At 38.9% G+C, this 22,082-nt stretch overlaps 1 protein-coding gene across 3 annotated transcripts in view; it reads left to right on the plus strand.

The window, feature by feature from the left end:
• The first annotated feature begins 10,224 nt into the window (after positions 1-10,224).
• Positions 10,225-22,082, plus strand: part of gda (guanine deaminase) — an 81,687-nt gene continuing 69,829 nt past the window's right edge. Inside the window, exons 1-2 of one of the 3 annotated variants that reach the window (XM_061897873.1) lie at positions 10,225-10,505; positions 10,764-10,852. In XM_061897873.1, coding sequence (XP_061753857.1) covers positions 10,377-10,505; positions 10,764-10,852 — 218 coding nt within the window. In that variant the 5' untranslated portion in view covers positions 10,225-10,376. The remainder of the gene's footprint in view (positions 10,506-10,763; positions 10,853-22,082) is intronic. The other 2 variants (XM_061897884.1, XR_009806472.1) reach the window with 2 other exon arrangements.

Consider the following 22,082-nt stretch of genomic DNA (forward strand, 5'->3'; position numbering starts at 1 on the left):
GGAGTTAAGTTGCAAAAAGTTAGCGGACATCCATTGTTTAATTTCATTAAGACACGCCTCCAGCTGACTACAATCCGGCGTGTTGGTCAGCTTTAGGGGCATGTAGAGTTGGGTGTCATCAGCATAACAGTGAAAGCTAACACCGTATTTGCGTATGATGTCACCTAGCGGCAGCATGTAGATGCTGAAGAGTGCAGGGCCAAGGACCGAACCCTGGGGAACTCCACACGTTACCTTAACGTAGTCCGAGGTCACATTGTTATGGGAGACGCACTGCATCCTATCAGTAAGATAAGAGTTAAACCAAGACAGGGCTAAGTCTGACATACCAATTCGTGTTTTGATACGCTCTTAAAAAATATTATGATCAATGGTATCGAAAGCAGCACTAAGACCGAGGAGCAGCAACATAGATGATGCATCAGAATCCATCGTTAGCAATAGATCATTAGTCATTTTTGCGAGGTCTGTCTCTGTAGAGTGATTTGCCCTGAAACCGGATTGAAAGGTTTCACATAGATTGTCAGACGCTAAGTGTTCATTTAGCTACTCTGCAACAATTTTTTTGACGATTTTTGAAATAAAGGGAAGGTGAGACACTGGTCGGTAGTTTACCATGAGGTCAGGATCGGGGTTAGGTCTTTTAAGGAGAGGACGAATAATCGCTTTTTTGAATGCAACGGGAACAGTGCCCGAGGAAAGTGATAAGTTTATAATATTTAGCACGGATGGACCTAATAATACAAAGAGCTCCTTGATAAGTTTCCCAGGAAGTGGGTCAGGTAAACATGTTGTTTGTTTTATTCCATTTACACGTTGTAACAATTCCTCTAATGTTATTTCCTCAAAATGAGAGAAACTATTTTGGATATTTGCAGTATCCGCCGTATATACCATCGTATCTGTGTTAATAGAACCCCGTTGTAGCTGGGACGCATTGTCTTTAATCTCCTTTCTAATAACTCTAATTTTCTTATTAAAGACTTTCATAAAGTCATCTGCTGAGTGGGTGGAGCTACTGGAAGGAGTCCCTTGTTGGGTTAGCGATGCTACCGTACTAAACAAAAATTTAGGATCGTTTTTATTAAGGTGGATTAGATTTGAGTAATATTTAGCTTTAGCTAAGGTAAGCATGCGTTTATAAGTTATTAAACTATCACTCCATGCTTGATGGTGCACCTCACGTTTAGTCGTGCGCCATTTGCGTTCCAGCTTTCTACATAATAAATTTTGAGCTCTAGTTTCTTCTGTAAACCATGGGGTACGCCTTTTTGGAGCCTTTTATTAATTTCAGCGGTGCTATGTTATCAATGGTTTCCAGCAGGGCGTCGTTAAAGTTGTTAGTGAGGTTATCAATAGAGCCCACATACTTTGGGAACGGTGCCATTACCGAGGGCAGTAGGCCAGCAAGAGTCGTCGTTGTGGCAGCATTAATGTTGCGGCTACTACAGCAGTTATTATTATTATTAGTTTGACGAACATGCGTCTGAATTTTATGAAATCTTAACATTGCAACCAGAGGTCGGTAGTAACGTGCTACATTTACTCCGTTACATCTACTTGAGTAACTTTTGGGAGGAATTGTACTTCTACAAGTAGTTTTTATGCAACATACTTTTACTTTTACTTGAGTATATTTATAGAGAAGAAACGCTCCTTTTACTCCACTCCATTTATCTACATTCAGCTCGCTACTCGCTACTTTTTTTATCCATCTGTTAATGTTTGTTTTGGTTTATGACAGACCTTCGAAGTAGGATCCGCGCATGCCTGCGTTTCACCAATCACATGCAGTCCCTGGTGACGTTGGACCAATCAAACAGAGTCACGCGGTCACATGACCCGACTTTAACAAGTTGAAAAACTTATTGGGGTGTTACCATTTGGTGGTCAACTGTATGGAATATGTACCGTACTGAGCAATCTACTAATAAAAGTTTCAACCAATCAATCAAAAGTGTAAAGGAAAAAAGACACTTTTTATTTCGACAGTATTTCCCGTCAAAAGCCTAAAGACTGACCGCACAATTCCTGTCTTCACAATAAAAGTGCCGCTCCATCGCGCCTGCGCTAACAAAATAAGAGTCTCCGAAAGCCAGCGCAAACAAACTAGCAAGCTACGGAGTTTGCCGCCAATGTATTTCTTGTAAAGTGTATAAAAACGAATATGGAAGCTGGACAAATAAGATGCCAAAAACCAACAACTTTCATGTGGTATTAGACAGAAAAGAGGAACTTTTTTTCTCCTCCATTTGAAAACGTGGACGTTATCAGCAATACTGTCTGATTCCAATCAATGCAAGTCATCAGAATCAGGAATCTATATGTTAAACATGCATGTATATTCATTAAAACACCTTTAACATGTCAACAAAAACGGCAAAATAAATAAATATAAATTATATATTGTATATATATAAATGTATGTATGTATAGATATATACAGTGGGGCAAAAAAGTATTTAGTCAGCCACCGATTGTGCAAGTTCTCCCACTTAAAATGATGACATAGGTCTGTAATTTTCATCATAGGTACACTTCAACTGTGAGAGACAGAGGAAGAAGAATACTGAGTTGCATCCCAAGAACACCATACCTACTTTGAAGCATGGGGGTAAACATCATGCTGTGGGGCTGTTTTTCTGCTAAGGGGACAGGACGATTGATCCGTGTTAAGGAAAGAATGAATGGGGCCATGTATCGTGAGATTTTGAGCCAAAACCTCCTTCCATCAGTGAGAGCTTTGAATGGTTGACCAAATACTTATTTTCCACCATAATTTACAAATAAATTCTTTGAAAATCTTACAATGTGAATTCCTGGATTGTTTTTTCACATTATGTCTCTCATATAATATATATATTTAATATATATTTAATATATATATATATATATATATATATATATATATATGATATGTGTGTATGTATGTATATGTATATATGAGGTAGATCACCTCGACTTTGTAATTTATTAAATAATTGATAAACGTTTAAAAACTTATTTGGGTGTTACCATTTAGTGGTCAATTGTACGGAATATGTACTGTACTGTGGAATCTACTAATACAAGTTTCAATCAATCAATTAATCAATGAATGCCTACTGAGCCTATGGTGCTATTAAGTTATTGTGGCTCAATGTGCCTTATTTTTTATTTTATTTTAATGTACTATTATTTAATATATATTTTTGTTTTAGTTGCTTAAGAGATATTCCTGGCTCTGAATTTGCTCATTGCTATTTTTATGTTTTTGTGCATTATTTGTTGCCGTAATCATTAAACGAACAGGTTACTCATCAGTTACTCAGTACTTGAGTAGTTTTTTCACAACATACTTTTTACTTTTACTCAAGTAAATATTTGGGTGACTACTCCTTACTTTTACTTGAGTAATAAATCTCTAAAGTAACAGTACTCTTACTTGAGTACAATTTCTGGCTACTCTACCCACCTCTGGTTGCAACACATGCAAATACGGCCGGTTTAATTGACTAAATTGCAATTTTAAATTTCCCGCGAGGTATCCTGTTGAAAACGTCGCGGAATGATGACGTGCGTTTGACGTCTCGGGTTGTAGCGGACATTTTTTTCCAGCCCGATCCAAGCTATAAGTAGTCTGCTTTAATCGCACAATTACACAGTATTCTGGACACCTGTGTTGCTTAATCTTTTGCAATTTGTTCAATTAATAATGGAGAAGTCAAAGTAGAAAGATGGAGGTGGGAAGCGGTGCACTGCAGCTGCCTTTAGCAACACAAACACAGCCGGTGTTTCCTTGTTTAAAATTCCCGAAGGTGAAGCTTTACTAGCGGTCAAGCGAACATGGATCCCGACCACATGTCAACCGGCAGGTTTTGGTGAGAAAATTGTGGTAATAAGTCGTCTCTTATCGTAGACGTCAGCGGAGTGTCAAAGTTATTTGGTGACGAACCCCAAGATGCAGAGATGGAGGCAGGCATGGAGTGAGCAAACATGATTTTAATATAAATACGAAGACAAAACCAAACAAAGGGTTCAAACCAAAAGCGCGCACGTGGGCGGATAAAAAACAAAAGGCCTAGCGTGGAAGCTAACAGGTATCTAGCAGAAAACAGAAAAACTGGAAACAGCTAATGGCTAACAAAAATAGCTTACCGCTACGACGACCAGGACAAGATGTAGCACGACAGGTAATAACTGAAATGATGCCAGACACGACAGGTAGCAAAGACACAAGAGTGACATGAGGCAACGACAATACAAATGACAATACAATGATCCAGCAACTGACACAAGACAAAGCAGGTACAAATAGGAGCGGGCTGATTGGCAACAGGTGTGGCCAGGTGCCAATCAGCCGCAGCTGAGGAGGAACCCACCACTCAGGGAACAAGACAGTAAGCTGACAAAATAAGAGCACTACACAGGAACTAAGGACAGGAAATACTAAACACACAGGAGAAACGAAAACACAAACAAACTGTCAGTGGCAAGCCTGACACGGAGCTTGCGTCTTGCTGCAGCTGCGTGGCTCCCCTCAGAGACACTGGCGGTCACCACACCCGTGGCCCCACCCCTCCGACTTTCAGGTACTATATAATCGCACTAAAACACTAGTAACACAATAGGCAGATAAGGGATTTTCCAGAATTATCCTAGTAAATGTGTCTAATAACATCTGACCTCGCCTTTTTTTTGTAAAATTTTTTTCTACTCCTTCACTCTCATCCTCATCCACAAATCTTTCATCCTCGCTCAAATTAATGGGGAAATTGTCGTTTTCTCGGTCCGAATCGCTCTAGCTGCTGATGGCTATGATTGTAAACAATGTGAGGATGTGAGGAGCTCTACAACCCGTGACGTCACGCGCACATGGTCTGCTACTTCTGGTACAGGCAAGGCTTTTTTATTAGCAACCAAAAGTTGCGATCTTTATCGTCGATGTTCTCTACTAAATCCTTTCAGCAAAAATATGGCAATATCGCGAAATGATCAAGTATGACACATAGAATGGAGCTGCTATCCCCGTTTAAATAAGAAAATCTCATTTCAGTAGGCCTTTAATTCCTTGTTTATGGTTTGAAACACCATTTTTCTGCACTGTCTATGATTTTGTCCCTTTTTGTTCTGTTGTATTAGCTTGGCTGTATAGATATCCACGACACTACCTCAATATACTTCCGAGTTCAAAATGAATAAATAACTTATATATATATAATTATTTATGCTATTTAAAATAGGCATATTTGCACAAAGTATTGGTATCGCCGATACCAGCCTGAATTTTACTCGGTATCAGATCCTAAAGAAAATCGGTGGTATGGCACATCGTTAATAAACAGAATGAAAGCAAATAACAGTAACCCAAATTATTGTTTAAGCCACTCAGGACTGAATTTTGACTCCTACTGAAATTGAAAATGAAAGAATGGGATCATAATGTGAATCATTGGTGTTTACAGCGTCTTGTTTTGGATCTTTTACACCAAAGCTATTGCAATTACGCAGCATGGATGAGCCATTACCAAGTGGTTTGTGCTTAACTCTACAACACTTAGCTAATCATTGACTAGGTTTCAACTGGAGTCATTTCAAATGTCTTATTGACGCACTCGCAAGCGACCAGGAATGAACTAAAATTTGGCCCTGGACTTTTGGGTCCAGACTGGCCTTCTCAAACCACAGACATAATATCTTCCCTGCTGACACATGTTTATGCAACGTTTAAAATGCTAATTCAAACACGAGTTCAACGTTGAACTGATTTATGACCTCTCGTAGTGTAGGGACTAGGGTGCATATTAGCAAGCACACAGATTGTCTGTGCAAACTAACAACTGCTGGTGACAGAAAAGTGAAATGTAATTTGTACTTGAAGTAGGTAAGACCGGAGGCTGGTTGTCACACCAGTGCGTAACGTCTCTGAAGCTGGGTACTGTAAAATTCTGGCAAAGCCTTCTTTGGAGTAAGACAGCTGAGCTGGGGTTAGAGTGACCTTTGTGTTTTTTTGTGTCAAAGTGTAAACATGAAATTCCACACTATTTGGTTTCTAGAGAACGTTTTAAAAACATTGATGGATGTCATAGAAACATGGGTGTGGATCCACATATATATATATATATATATATATATATATATATATATATATATATATACAGTGGGGCAAAAAAGTATTTAGTCAGCCACCGATTGTGCAAGTTCTCCCACTTAAAATGATGACCGAGGTCTGTAATTTTCATCATAGGTACACTTCAACTGTGAGAGACAGAATGTGAAAAAAAAAATCCAGGAATTCACATTGTAGGAATTTTAAAGAATTTATTTGTACATGATGGTGGAAAATAAGTATTTGGTCAACCATTCAAAGCTCTCACTGATGGAAGGAGGTTTTGGCTCAAAATCTCACGATACATGGCCCCATTCATTCTTTCCTCAACACGGATCAATCGTCCTGTCCCCTTGGCAGAAAAACAGCCCCAAAGCATGATGTTTCCACCCCCATGCTTCACAGTAGGTATGGTGTTCTTGGGATGCAACTCAGTATTCTTCTTCCTCCAAACACGACGAGTTGAGTTTATACCAAAATGGATACATGGATGATACAGCAGAGGATTGGGAGAATGTCATGTGGTCAGATGAAACCAAAATAGAACTTTCACAAGAAAGGATGGAGCGAAGTACACCCCTTTGTCCACAACTAATTGAACAAATACTCAAACAGTTTAAGAACAACGTTTCTCAAAGTACAATTGCAAGAAATTTAGGGATTTCAACATCTACGGTCCATAATATCATCAAAAGGTTCAGAGAATCTGGAAAAATCACTCCACGTAAGCGGCATGGCCGGAAACCAACATTGAATGACCGTGACCTTCAATCCCTCAGACAGCACTCTATCAAAACCCGACATCAATCTCTAAAGGATATCACCACATGAGCTCAGTAACACTTCAGAAAACCACTGTCACTAAATACAGTTCGTCGCTACAGCTCAGGAACACTTCAGAAAACCACTGTCACTAAATACAGTTCGTCGCTGCATCTGTAAGTTCAAGTTAAAGCTCTACTAGTACGTCTATGTGGCATATTGTTGCCAAATTTGTCCATCCATGGATGCGTCAAGCAAGAACACAGCAAAGGTAAGATAAAATGAATTTATTTAAATAACAAAAGGAGCTAGAGAACAAAAAATACTGGAGCTAGTAGAAAAAACAAACAAAGGACGCTAGCATGAAAGCTAGGATATACAAATAGAAAAAAATAAACTGGCACGAAGGCACACAAAAAGGGAAAAACAAATCATCAGCATGAGAGATGGAATAAAACAAATGCGTATCATGTAAGCCCGCGAGAATAAAAGTGCGTAGCGTGAAAGCTAGCGTGAATAAACATGTAGCGAAGAGCAGTCGAAAATAGTTGCGTGAAAGCCAACTAAATAGTAGACGTACTGTTGCATGAAAAGCAAACTTGGGTCCCAGACTGAACAACAAAAGGAGACATGTTTATACAGGGAAGCTGATTAACAGTAACAGGTGTGTGGGACCGTGAGGAGCAGGTGAAATCAATGAGAAACCATGGAAACGGACAAAACAGGAACTAAGCAGGTGGAACGACGGAGTGATACAAAAACTGGAACAATAAACAATAATATGTGGAGAACCGAAAAGCGGATCTCAACATCTACGTACTATCTAAAGCAAAAGCCATTTATCAACAACATCCAGAAAAGCCACCTGTTTTGTAGCTGACAGGGAGAAGTTGGTATTTACACGATGAGGCGGATGTGTTTTGACCTCTGCCGAACCCCTAAGGCCGACTCACCGAACCCCTAGGCTTTGATCGAACCCAGATTAAGAACCACTGTTTTAGGATATTTATTAAAAACATAACATTTATCTTTAATTATGTCTCGCCAGAACACAGGCCAAGGATGTGTCAGGAATATTGGATTAATTCAGGTTATTTATTTATTATTATTATTTTTTCCATCACTAAAAATATGTTACTATTTAAAGGCCTACTGAAACCCACTACTACCCAGCACGCAGTCTGATAGTTTATATATCAATGATGAAATATTAACATTGCAACACATGCCAATACGGCCTTTTTAGTTTACTAAATTGCAATTTTAAATTTCCCGGGAGTTTTTTCTTGAAAACGTCGCGTAATGATGACGTGTACGCTTGACGTCACGGGCTGTTAGGAAATATGAGCCCTGCACACACACACAGCTAAAAGTCGTCTGCTTTAACCACATAATTACACAGTATTTTGGACATCTGTGTTGCTGAATCCTTTGCAATTTGTTCAATTAATATTGGAGAAGTCAAAGTAGAAAGATGGAGTTGGGAAGCTTAGCCTTTAGCCACACAAACACACGGTGATTCCTTGCTTAAAATTTATGGAGGTGAAACTTTACTATGGATCAGAGCGAACATGGATCCCGACCGAATGTCAACCAGCAGGTTTCGGTGAGAAAATTGTGGTAAAAAGTCGCGGACGGTATAGCTTGGTTGGTAGAGCGACCATGCCAGCAACTTGAGGGTTGCAGGTTCGATCCCCAATTCCGCCATCCTAGTCACTGCCGTTGTGTCCTTGGGAAAGACACTTTACCCACCCGCTCCCAGTGCCACCCACACTGGTTTAAATGTAACTTAGATATTGGGTTTCACTATGTAAAGCGCTTTGAGTCACTATAGAAAAAGCGCTATATAAATATAATTTACTTCACTTTAAAAAGTCGCTTCTTACCGGAGATCAGCTGAGCTTGTGCCGCCCATAAAGCTGCCGTCGACTCCCCTGAGACACTGCGCGTCAACACACCCGTGGACACACACTTCCGACTATCAGGCACTATTAAACTCACTAAAACACTAGCAACACAATAGAAAGATAAGGGATTTCCCAGAATTATCCTAGTAAATGTGTCTAAAAACATCTGAATTCGTCCCAATACAATTGCGTTTTTTTTTTTAAACGTTTTTTTTTTTCTAGTCCGTCGCTATCAATATCCTCAAACACAAATCTTTCATCCTCGCTCAAATTAATGGGGAAATTGTTGTTTGCCATTTAAGACCCGTGTCATAAAGCGAAGAAGACAATAAGAGACGCTATTATTCTCCTGATTGGTCGCCGATAGTCACCCAGATAATAAGAAGTTAGGGCGTGCTATGAAGCCATTGACTTTGTCACCTACTACAACATGTACGATCTGCTTGTCAGTCCAGCATCATGTTGTGTGTGGCTTCCGCAGCAACAGGCACACGAATGCAAGGCATACTGGGTGACACAGAGTACACTAATGGTTGTGATACAAACAATTTCAGTAATATGCGCCACGCTGTGAAGCCACACCAATTAAGAACGACAAACACATTTCGGGAGAACATCCTCACAGTAACAACATAAACGCAACACAACAAATACCCATAATCCTTTGTATTCATGACACACCTGACTATTTTATACACCCCGCTAGCAGCAAACCCCCGGAGAGGCGGAGAACCTCTGATGTATTACGGTCGGCGGGCGGGTACGGTCCTGATAAAATGTTGGTTTGGGTGGATGAAGACTATGGTGATGCGGATGTGGATGATATAATTGCCTATCCGCGCATTTCTAGTGTGGGGCTTGCCCTCCTGGGGGTTCTTCAGACCACCAAGCACCGACATGAGAGCCTGTTTCAGGGTTATAAGATAGTTTTATTTTTCAATAAGTCCCTCAGTTGCTTTCCAGTGATTGTCTTTTTCTCTTTCGTTCTCGCTCGCGCTCTGGCTCCAGGCCCAATTCATCTCTCCTCCTGGCTGGTGCTTATAACAGAGCGACAGGTGATAACAAGGCCCAGGTGGGACTTCTACGCACCTTTCGCTTCGCTGCAGGCCCGCAGGCCACGCCCCTTCTACAGTTAGCTTCAGAATAACAATAGTATTACAAAGAATAAGACACATGTTATACTCTAGAAATGTTGGTCTTACTTAAAAATGTACGCGTTTAGTTGTGTTCAGTGTTAAAAAAATATGGTATGGCTCTTACGTAAATACATTTTAAAATATTTGGCTTTTTGGCTCTCTCAGCCAAAAAGGTTCCCGACCCCTGATTTAGCCTGTTGCGTCTCATTAGATTGTGCGGGTGTACCTAATGCTGTGGCCTGCTGGTGGAGGCGTAAACGCTCTAAAAGGGGGAGGGGATTCCGTTCAAAAAAACAAAAAAAAAAACAGAGAGAGAGGGAGAGATTATATAGTTATACAGTGCGTTTTATTTGGGCGCACCCTGGCTCTTTGTGCGCTATCATTGGCTGAAGGCGTCGGTCAGGTGCGCCCCCACCGCCCCGGCCCCGTAAAGCACCATTCGGCGGCAGGTGTCAGCCACTGCTGCCCGCTTGCGAAGGAGGGATGGCGCACCGGAACAAAGCCTCCGCCGGTGCCGTGCACGTCTTCCGGGGAACTTTTATGCACGCAACAGCCGACGAAGCCGTGCTGGTCCTGGAAGATGCGCTGCTCGGCGTCAACGCCGAGGGGAAGGTTAGATTTCAAAATAAATCTTTGATTGATTAAATGATTGATTGAAACTTGTATTAGTAGATTTCGCAGTTCGGTACATATTCCGTACAATTGACCACTAAATGGTAATACGTTTTTCAACTTGTTTAAGGAAATTCATTGCATTTGATTTTTTTGAGTTTTTTATTCAACAGTGATCAGCCTGGCAAGGTTTTTTTTTTTTTTAGTAGTTTTAGTTGTTAAAGATTAATGACTAATTCACGCCCATTCTGTTATCAGATTGCCTTCATCGGGGAAGGCAAGGATCTATTTGATCTGTCAGAAACATTTGGATTCAGCACCGCGGAGGTCAGCCAACTGGAACAACAGTAAGTGTTGGATAACACTGCGAATACTCTCCTGAAGTACTCATAATACTATAAATACTCACATGAAGTACTCATAATAGTATAAATACTCACCTTAAATACTCACAATACTGTGAATACTCACCTGAAGTAGTCATAATACTTTAAATACTCACCTGAATTACTCATAATATTATAAATAGTCACCTGAGGTACTCAGAATATAATAAATAGTCACCTGACGTATTCACAACACTGTAAATACTCACCTGAAGTACTCATAACACTGTAAATACTCACCTAAAGTACTCATAATACTATAAATACTCACCTGAAGTACTCATAATACTGTAAATACTCACCTAAATACTCATAATACTGTGAATACTCACCTGAAGTAGTCATAATACTTTAAATACTCAGCTGAAGTACTCATCATACTGTAAATACTCACCTGAAGTACTCAAAATATTTTAAATACTCACCTTAAATATTCATAATACTGTATAAACTCACATGAAGTACTCATAATACTGTAAATACTCACCTGAAGTACTCATGATACTGTAAATACTCACCTGAATTACTCATGATATTATAGTCACCTGAGGTACTCATAACACTGTAAATACTTGCTTGAAGTACTCATAACAATGTAAATACTCACCTGAAGTACTCATAACACTGTAAATACTAACCTAAAGTACTCATAATACTGTAAATACTCACCTGAATTACTCATAATATTATAAATAGTCACCTGAGATACTCACAACACTGCAAATACTCAATTGAAGTACTCATAACACTAAATACTCACCTAAAGTGCTCATAATACTGTAAATACTTACCTGAATTACTCATAATATTATAGTCACCTGAGATACTCATAACACTGCAAATACTCATCTGAAGTACTCATAACACTGTAAATACTTGCTTGAAGTACTCATAACATAGTAAATACTCACCTAAAGTACTCATAAAATTGTAAATACACACCTTAAGTACTCATGATACTGTAAATACCATCCTGAATTACTCATAATATTATAGTCACCTGAGATACTCATAATACTGGAAATACTCATCTGAAATACTTATAACACTGTAAATACTCAGCTGAAGTACTCAAAACACTGTAAATACTTGCTTGAAGTACTCAAAACACTAAATACTTGCTTGAAGTACTCATAAGACTGTAAATACTCACCTGAAGTACTCATGATACTATAAATACTCACCTGAATTACTCCTAATATTATAAATAGTCACCTGAGGTACTCATAACACTGCAAATACTTGCTTGAAGTACTCATAACACTGTAAATACTCACCTGAAGTACTCATAACACTGTAAATACTTGCTTGAAGTACTCATAAGACTGTAAATACTCACCTGAATTGCTCATAATATTATAGTCACCTGAGATACTCATAATACTGGAAATACTCATCTGAAATACTTATAACACTGTAAATACTCACCTGAAGTACTCAAAACACTGTAAATACTTGCTTGAAGTACTCATAACACAGTAAATACTCACCTAAAGTGCTCATAATACTGTAAATACTTACCTGAATTACTCATAATATTATAGTCACCTGAGGTACTCAGAATATTATAAATAGTCACCTAAAGTACTCATAACACTGTAAATACTCACCTGAAGTACTCATAACACTGTAAATACTAGCTTGAAGTACTCATAACACAGTAAATACTCACCTAAAGTACTCATAAGACTGTAAATACTCACCTGAATTACTCATAATATTATAAATAGTCACCTGAGGTACTCAGAATATAATAAATAGTCACCTGACGTATTCATAACACTGCAAATACTCATCTGAAGTACTCATAACAATGCGAATACTCAACTAAAATACTCATAACACTGTAAATACTCAACTGAAGTACTCATAACACTGCAAATACTCACCCAAAGTACTCATAATACTGTAAATACTCACTTAAATTACTCATGATATTATAAATAGTCACCTGAGGTACTCATAACACTGCAAATACTCAACTGAAGTACTCATAACACTGTAAATACTCACCTGAAGTACTCATAACACTGTAAATACTTGCTTGAAGTACTCATAACATAGTAAATACTCACCTAAAATACTCATAGTATTGTAAATACTCACCTGAATTACTCATAATATTATAAATAGTCACCTGAGGTACTCAGAATATAATAAATAGTCACCTGACGTATTCATAACACTGCAAATACTCATCTGAAGTACTCATAACAATGCAAATACTCAACTAAAGTACTCATAACACTGTAAATACTCAACTGAAGTACTCATAACACTGCAAATACTCAACTGAAGGACTCATAACACTGTAAATACTCACTTGAAGTACTCATAACACTGTAAATACTCACCTGAAGTACTCATAACACTGTAACTACTTGTTTTAATTATCATAACACTGTAAATACTCACCTGAGGTACTCATAACACTGTAAATACTCACCTGAAGTACTCATAACACTGTAACTACTTGTTTTAATTATCGTAACACTGTAAATACTCACCTGAGGTACTCATAACACTGTAAATACTCACCTGAAGTACTCATAACACTGCAAATACTTGCTTGAAGTACTCATAACATTGTAAATACTCATTTGAAGTACTCATAACATTGTAAATACTCACCTAAAGTACTCATAATATTATAAATAGTCATCTGAGGTACTTATAACACTGCAAATACTCATCTGTGGCATAGTTCGGTTGGTAGAGTGGCCGTGCCAGCAACTTGAGGGTTGCAGGTTCGATTCCCGCTTGTGCCATCCTAGTCACTGCCGTTGTGTCCTTGGGCAAGACACTTTACCCACCTACTCCCAGTGCCACCCACACTGGTTTAAATGTAACTTAGATATTGGGTGTCACTATGTAAAGCGCTTTGAGTCATTTGAGAAAAGCTCTATATAAATATAATTCACTTCACAAATATAATTCACATCTGAAGTACTCATAACACTGTAAATACCCCCCCCCCCCCTTTGATTGCCCTCTGGCAGCAGTCCTTTAGGTCAGTGGTCCCCAACCACCGGTACCGGGACGCGGCTCAATTGGTGCCGGGCCGCAGAATAATCCATCCATCCATCCATCCATTTCTACCGCTTATTCCCTTTCGGGGTCGCGGGGCAGAATAATGTTTTATTAATTTTAATTCTTTTTTAATAAGAAAAAAGAAAAAAAATTCTGTGACCATTCTGCGATCAGCTTCTACAAAGAATTGCTCCTTCATCTCCCACAGAAGCTGTAAGGAGGGATAAAAAGTGTCATCTCAAAATACTTGATGATCATAAATGAAATAATACACTTACAAATAAATATGGTCCATTCAATGCTTGAATATACCAACTATTTTAGGAAGCTTCTGTGCGGGAAACTTTTCGATGATTTCCTCTGCCCTGGCAGTTGCCATGAAGGTCTTTCGGTATGCATAGGTTTGTCTCATTCTCTCTTTTAAAGAGTTCAGATTACGGTGTACCTTAAGCATCTCTGTAAACATTTCATTGATATGAGCTTCAATTGTCAGGATTTCCCCAGACAGTTTGTCTATGTTTTAATTTTTCCCTCTGCCTTTCCTCTGTGTTTAGTATATCCTGTCTTTACTTCCTGTCTAGTGCTCTTATTTTGTCAGCTTCCTGTCTTGTTCCCTGAGTGCTGTGTTCCTCCTCAGCTGCGGCTGATTGGCACCTGGCCACACCTGTTACCAATCAGCCTGCTCCTCTTTGCACCTGCTTTGTCTTGTGTCAGTTGCTGGATCATTGTATTGTCGTTGCCTCATGTCACTCTTGTGTCTTTGCTACCTGTCGTGTTTGGCATCATTTCAGCTATTACCTGTCGTGCTACATCTTGTCCTGGTCGTAGCGGTAAGCTGTTTTTGTTAGCCATTAGCTATTTCCAGTTTTTCTGTTTTTAATCCTCTAGCTTCCATGCTAAAGTTACTTTTTGTTTTTCTAGCTCCCAGTGCTAGCTCTCTTAGTTTGTTATTCCGCCCACGTGCGTGCTTTTTGTTTGTTCTTGTGTAGTTTTAATTAAATCAGGATTTCATATACCATGCCTGCCTCCATCTCTGCATCTCGGGGTTCGACATCAACAAATAACTCTGACATCAATGCTCCTTTCATCCTCTCTACATCCTTCACTCTCCTGAGCCTATATGCATTCAAGAAAAATGACAAGCAATATAGTAAAAGGTAACAATTAAGATGAGGTGTTCATGTTTTTTTAAAAAGTTATATAATATGGAAGAATCAGCCTCTCTGTAACCTTCGTCTTGTGTTATCTTTCTGCTACCACTATGTTGGAGATCAAGCTCAAGCCCAGTCTCCCTGCTCCTCCTACCCGCACATTAATGTGTGCTCAACATGGATGTATTAGATCCATGGTGCTTACCAGCCCACCCATCCCTCCAAAGACGAACTGGATGGCGACCACAACGTGGCTACCGACAACGTTAAAGCTCCCTCTAACATTGACAATTTATACCATAATATTTCATTAAAATAACAACTACGATAACCTTTTTAGAATTATTTCAGATTAATTGTACAGATATATTGTACCTATTTTGTTATGGCAGCTCTCAGCAGAGATTTGTCAGGTATTGTATTGTTTGACCAGGAGCCACTGCATGACAGAAAGCGACGGTCAGAGGCCATTCACCAGTGGAGTCAGGATTGAGAGGCATACTTGCCAACCCTCCCGGATTTTCCAGGAGACTCCCGAAATTCATCGCCTCTCCCGAAAACCTCTCGGGACAAATTTTCTCCGGAAAATCTCCCGAAATTCAGGCGGAGCTGGAGGCCACGCCCCCCTAGCTCCATGAGGACCTGAGTGAAGTGTCTGAGAGCGTGTCTGCCCAATGACGTTATAACTCTAGAATGATCAAGGGTGAGTTTTTTGTTTCTTATGTGAGTTTATTGTGAGGCAGTTTCATCAACGTCCTCCCAGCGCAGTAACAACACACAACAACAGCAGTCACGTTCACGTCTAACACTCTACCGTAAGGCAGTTCGTCTGCCGTAAACAGCATGTGACACTCTTAAACAGGACAATACTGCCATCTACCTTACTTGATGCACCACAACACCTCCAGGCAACTTCAACCCTTTAAATCTCCTCCATTCACATCCCATGTCCCCGGATTGTAAATAACCTAATATAAATAATCGAATGTATTTCTAATGTATATAATTGTTCTTATGCTATCTGAACTCACTATGTTCTCTGCTGGCTGTACATATCCTACTAAGTAAGACCTACACTGTTTCAATGTCCATTTCTCTGTTGGTGCAATTATTGATGACTGAAGTACTGATGTCAACCAAAGCTCCTCATCCCACCCCCCGGATTGTAAATATTGTAAATAATTCAATGTATATACTATGATGTTTAACCTGTGTGATGACTGTATTTTGCTGATAGTATATATTTGTACCATTAATATAGATGGTACAAATATACCAGATGAAAAACTTATTGCGGTGTTACCATTTAGTGGTCAATTGTACCGAATATGTACTGTACTGTGCAATCTACTAATAAAAGTTTCAATCAATCAATCAATCAATCAATCATGCATTTGTGACAATAACATCTACTTTAGAAAGTGCAGTGCAAAACTGCGCACACAACAGCTGTAAATATACTACTCCCCTCTTAACCACGCCCCCCGCCCCCAACCGCAACCCCCCACCTCCCACCACCATAAATCCGAGGTCTCAAGGTTGGCAAGTACGTTGAGAGGACAAGCAAAGTTTCCCCTGCTGGACAAGACAGTATGAAGTGTCTGTGAGAGCTGCCATAACAAAAATAGGTTACAATATAATTCATCACTGGTCAGAGCAGACATCTCAGTGATAGCACAAAATGTGAGTACGAGGAGAATAAATCTGAACATGAAAAGGAGCTGTATCACTGAAAAGGAATCAAACTATGCCCTCAAACTGAAAACCCACACACTTGATTAAAGATAGGATGATTCTTCCATATGTTTCCAAAGACTCAAATATCATAGCACCATGGTACTCATACATAACAGTAAGCCTGTTAATGTGAAGAAGCTTGCTTGGTTGACCCGGAAAACTGCGCTTCCTTCCAGATCCTGCCACAGCAAATTTAGCACGCATTTGTTGCACCATTGAGTCACCAATAAGGGGTCGTCTTTCCTTTTTGAATTTGTTTTTTTAAAGGGGAACATTATCACAATTTCAGAAGGGTTAAAACCAATAAAAATCAGTTCCCAGTGGCTTATTTTTTTTTTCGAAGTTTTTTTCTAAATTTTACCCATCATGGAATATCCCGAAAAAAGGCTTTAAAGTGCCTGATTTTTGCTATCTGTGAAGCCACCGTCCATTTGCCTGTGACGTCATCCAGTGATGCCAATACAAACAAACATGGCTGATAGCACAGCAAGATATAGCGACATTAGCTCGGATTCAGACTCGGATTTCAGTGGCTTAAGTGATTCAACAGATTACGCATGTATTGAAACGGGTGGTTGGAGTATGGAGGCAGATAGCAAAAACGAAATTGAAAAAGAAACTGAAGCTGTTGAGCGAATAGCTATTGATGCTATTCGTCCATGTCTGCCTTAGCATCGCCGGTAAAATGTGCATACCAAACGATCGGGACTTTCGCATCTTGTGACACTGGAGCAACTTAAATCCGTCGATTGGTAAGTGTTTGTTTGGCATTAAATGTGGGTGGAGGGAAACACTGGATGAAAATATAGCTACAAATGTAAATACAGCTAGCCTAAAAAGCATTTTAGCATCGATTAGCTGGCAGTCATGCCGCGACTAAATATGTCTGATTAGCACATAAGTCAATAACATCAACCAAACTCACCTTGGTGATTTTGTTGACTTTATCGTTGGAAATGCATCTGCAGGATATCCATACATCTCTGTGCCATGTCTGCCTTAGCATCGCCGGTAAAATGTGCAGACCAAACGATCGACTTTCGCATCTTGTGACACTGGAGCAACTTAAATCTGTCGATTGGTAAGTGTTTGTTTGGCATTAAATGTGGATGGAGGGAAAGGCTGGGTGCAAATATAGCTACAGATGTACAAACAGCTAGCCTAAATAGCATGTTAGCATCGATAAGCATGCCGTGCTAATCGATGCACACTCTACGTAAATCAACATGAATCCGTCCCTGATCGTGTTGTTACACCCTCCGACAACACACCGACGAGGCATGATGTCTCCAAGGTACGGAAAACAGTTGAAAAAACTGAAAATAACAGAGCTGATTTGACTTGGTGTTTGTAATGTGTTTGAGAAAATGGTGGATTGACTACCTAGCTCTGAGCGCAAATAACAGAAAGGCGTTTAATTCACCAAAATTCACCCATTTAGAGTTCGGAAATCGGTTAAAAAAACATATGGTTTTTTTTCTGCAACATCAAGGTATATATTGATGCTTACATAGGTCTGGTGATAATGTTCCCCTTTAAAGAGTCACGTAAAGCATCCTGCAACCAAGACGGGGGAGTTACAGTAGCTATATATCCTTACAATGGAGCTGAATGTGAACATATACTCACAGCCTAATTTTGTGCTTACTCACATGTCCTGAACCGCATGAAGGGATACTTGCGTGTGAACCGACTTAAAATCTCAGTATATTGTTTGTCTGAGGGATACCTTTTTTGGGGAGGGGGGGTTGAAGAGTAAGTGGAACAAGTTTTAAATGTTTGTACATACTATAGCAAGATTACACATCAGTGGAGGCTCCGAGTGAGAGTAGCAACAGTAAACCTCAGATAGGTAGAGGTGGGCAATAACGCAAATTTGGGTATCGATACCGATCCGATCCGATACCGGCCAGTATCGCCGATACCGATAACGGAAGTGTCGTCATTTGAAAAACTAATTTGTACTTTTGCCTTTATTAATTCATTATGATAATAATACAACACAGGACAATGATTTAAGTCAAAAAATAAAATATTTATTACAAAAGTAATATCAATAGCAATAAAGTAATGCAAATAAGGTGCAAACAACTACTGAACCTGGCTTGTCGCCTCAAAACACACAAACACTTGAGGTAAATAACAAAACTCTAGTTTTTGAACAAAGTTGTAAACATGAACACAACACAAAAGAACTGAGAATTTCAAATAAAAAGTAATAATATCAATTACAATAAAGTAAGTAGCGCAAATAAGGTGAAAACAAATACTGAACTTGGCTAGTCGCCTATCAAAACACACAAGAACTTAAGTAAAAAAGAAAACACTAGTTATTAAACAGTTGTAAAAATGAACACAAAACAAAAGAACTGATAAATTCTTATCGTTATTTTAGTGTATTAAAATACTTTATAGTTTACAACCAAGACATTAAGTCGCACTGGAAACGCACGCGTGTGTGTGTGTGTGTCCGAGTGAACCTCGGAGCGAATTATACTGATGTGTGTGCGCGAACGCACCAAGCGTCATGTTAATTGTATTCATTTTATTTTATTTTGGGTTGAAGATGAATTTTTAAAATGTTTTTAAATCTCGTTTGCGACCCATCACTAGGGAGGAGGGTGGAGTGGTGAGGAGTGCTGCGCTCACATTTTTTTTTTAAATCGGAGTGATTCGCTTAATTTGGTGAAGTATCGATACCATCACGCCAGTATCGATACGATACTCCCCAAGTATCGATACTATCGATACTTGGTATCGGTACGCCCAGCCCTACAGATAGGTATGTATTCTGATATGTTTGCAGGCATCCCCAATGTAAAAAGTGGCTTATAATCTCAACTAAAAGCTACAATGTGCAATAATTGTCCATAAGAATTATAAAGGAACCTACATAGTTTTGTTGCTGAGGGTGTCATATAGAGCTTGTATAAGAACAGATTTAATCTTGGTTCTCTGAGGGGCCAGAAGCTCTGGATCCTTTGAGTCAAGTGCATCCCTTAGGGTTTTGGGGAAAACAAACTGCAGTGAAGCACTAGCTGTTTGCTCATCATGAGGTCTGTGAAATATGGAAAAATACAGACGTGTGTTAGGCTGAGCTTTGTGAAGTAGCCCTGAACTTACTGGAACTAGTACTGAGACATAGTTTCTCCCAGCAAATGACTAGAACAGCAGCATATTCACAGCATTTTACCTGGTTTCATCTGTTGTTGATGAAGATGAAGACAAAGATGACAACGACGATGACGATGACTTCAGGTCCTGAAGGCACCTAAGGAACTGAGCTTGTCTTTTTATTGAGGGGAACAATATCTCCATCATCCTCTCAGTTAGTAATGTGAGGGTCGCTCCGTCAATGTCATTTTCTTCAAAGCAAAAGAAATATAAATTATTATTTGATAAGAAAAGAAAAAAAATTACATTATTTTATGTAGTGTTGTGTTTTGCTCACTCTGTCAGTCTTCTAGGACGCCATGGCCTAGTGCAGGGGTCACCAACCTTTTTGAAACCAAGAGCTACTTCGTGGGTACTGATTAATGGGAAGGGCTACCAGTTTGATACACACTTAAATAAATTGCTGGAAATAGCCAATTTGCTCAATTTACCTTTAATAAATAAATCTATATATATATATAAAAAATGGGTATTTCTGTCTGTCATTCCGTCGTACATTTTTTTTCCTTTTACGGAAGGTTTTTTGTAGACAATAAATGATGAAAAAAAACTTAATTGAACGGTTTAAAAGAGGAGAAAAATGAAAAAAAAAAATTACATTTTGAAAAATAGTTTATCTTCAATTTTGACTATTTAAAATTCAAAATTCAACCGAAAAAAATTAAGAGAAAAACTAGCTCATTGGAATCTTTTTGAAAAAATTAAAAAAAGAATTTATGGAACATAATTAGTCATTTTTCCTGATTAAGTTTAATTTTAGAATTTTGATGACATGTTTTAAATAGGTTAAAATCCACTTTGAAATAAGATTTAAATTTGATTCTACAGATTTTCTAGATTTGCCAGAATACTTTTTTTGAATTTTTATCATAAGTTTGAAGAAGCCGGAGTATCCGGAGGGAACCCACGCATTCACGGGGAGGACACGCAAACTCCACACAGAAAGATCCCAAGCCTGGATTTGAACCCAGGACTGCAGGACCTTCCAAAGACATGCACCTGGGGATAGGTTGATTGGCAACACTAAATTGGCCCTAGTGTGTGAATGTGAGTGTGAATGTTGTCTGTCTATCTGTGTTGGCCCTGCGATGAGGTGGCGACTTGTCCAGGGTGTACCCCGCCTTCCGCCCAATTGTAGCTGAGATAGGCGCCAGCGCCCCCCAGCGACCCCAAAAGGGAATAAGCGGTAGAAATGGACGGATGGAAGTTTGAAGAAATATTTCCCAAATATTCTTCGTTGAAAAAACAGAAGCTAAAATGAAGAATTAAATTAAAATGTATTTATTGTTATTTACAATTTAAAAAAAAATACTTGAACATTAATTTAAATTGTCAGGAAAGAAGAGGAAGGAATTTAAAAAGTAAAAAGGTATATGTGTTTAAAAATCCTAAAAACATTTTTAATTGTTGTATTTTTTGTCTAAAATTGTCTTTCTGGAAGTTATAAAAAGCAAAGTAAAAAAATATATACATTTATTTAAACAAGTAAAGACCAAGTCTTTAAAATATTTTCTTGGATTTTCATATTCTATTTGAGTTTTGTCTCTCTTAGAATTAAAAATGTGGAGCAAAGCGAGACCAGCTTGCTAGTAAATAAAAAAAAATTGAGGCAGCTCACTGGTAAGTGCTGCTATTTGAGCTATTTTTAGAACAGGCCAGCGGGCGACTCATCTGGTCCTTACGGGCTACCTGGTACCCGCGGGCACCGCGTGGGTGACCCCTGGCCTTGTGGCTTGTGGTGCAGAGTGATGAACAGGTTGTCATTAACATCTGTATATGCATCTAGTGCAGGGGTAGGGAACCTTTGGCTCTAGAGCCAGATGTGGCTCATTTGATGACTACATCTGGCTCTCAGATAAATCTTAGCTGACATTGCTTAACACGATAAGTAATTAATAATTACGATGGTAATCACAGTGTTAAAAATAACGTTCAAATTATAAAACATTTTCATGCATTTTAATCCAACCATCCGTTTTCTATCGCACCTGTCCAAGATGTCGCATTAATGGTAAAAAGTAATATATTTATTATTGGTTAAGTTTAAAATAACAATGTTATTAAAAAGAGTAAGAGACTTATTATACTCTAAAAATGTT

This window comes from Nerophis ophidion, linkage group LG01 (assembly GCF_033978795.1).
Source record: "Nerophis ophidion isolate RoL-2023_Sa linkage group LG01, RoL_Noph_v1.0, whole genome shotgun sequence".
Lineage (NCBI taxonomy): Eukaryota > Metazoa > Chordata > Actinopteri > Syngnathiformes > Syngnathidae > Nerophis > Nerophis ophidion.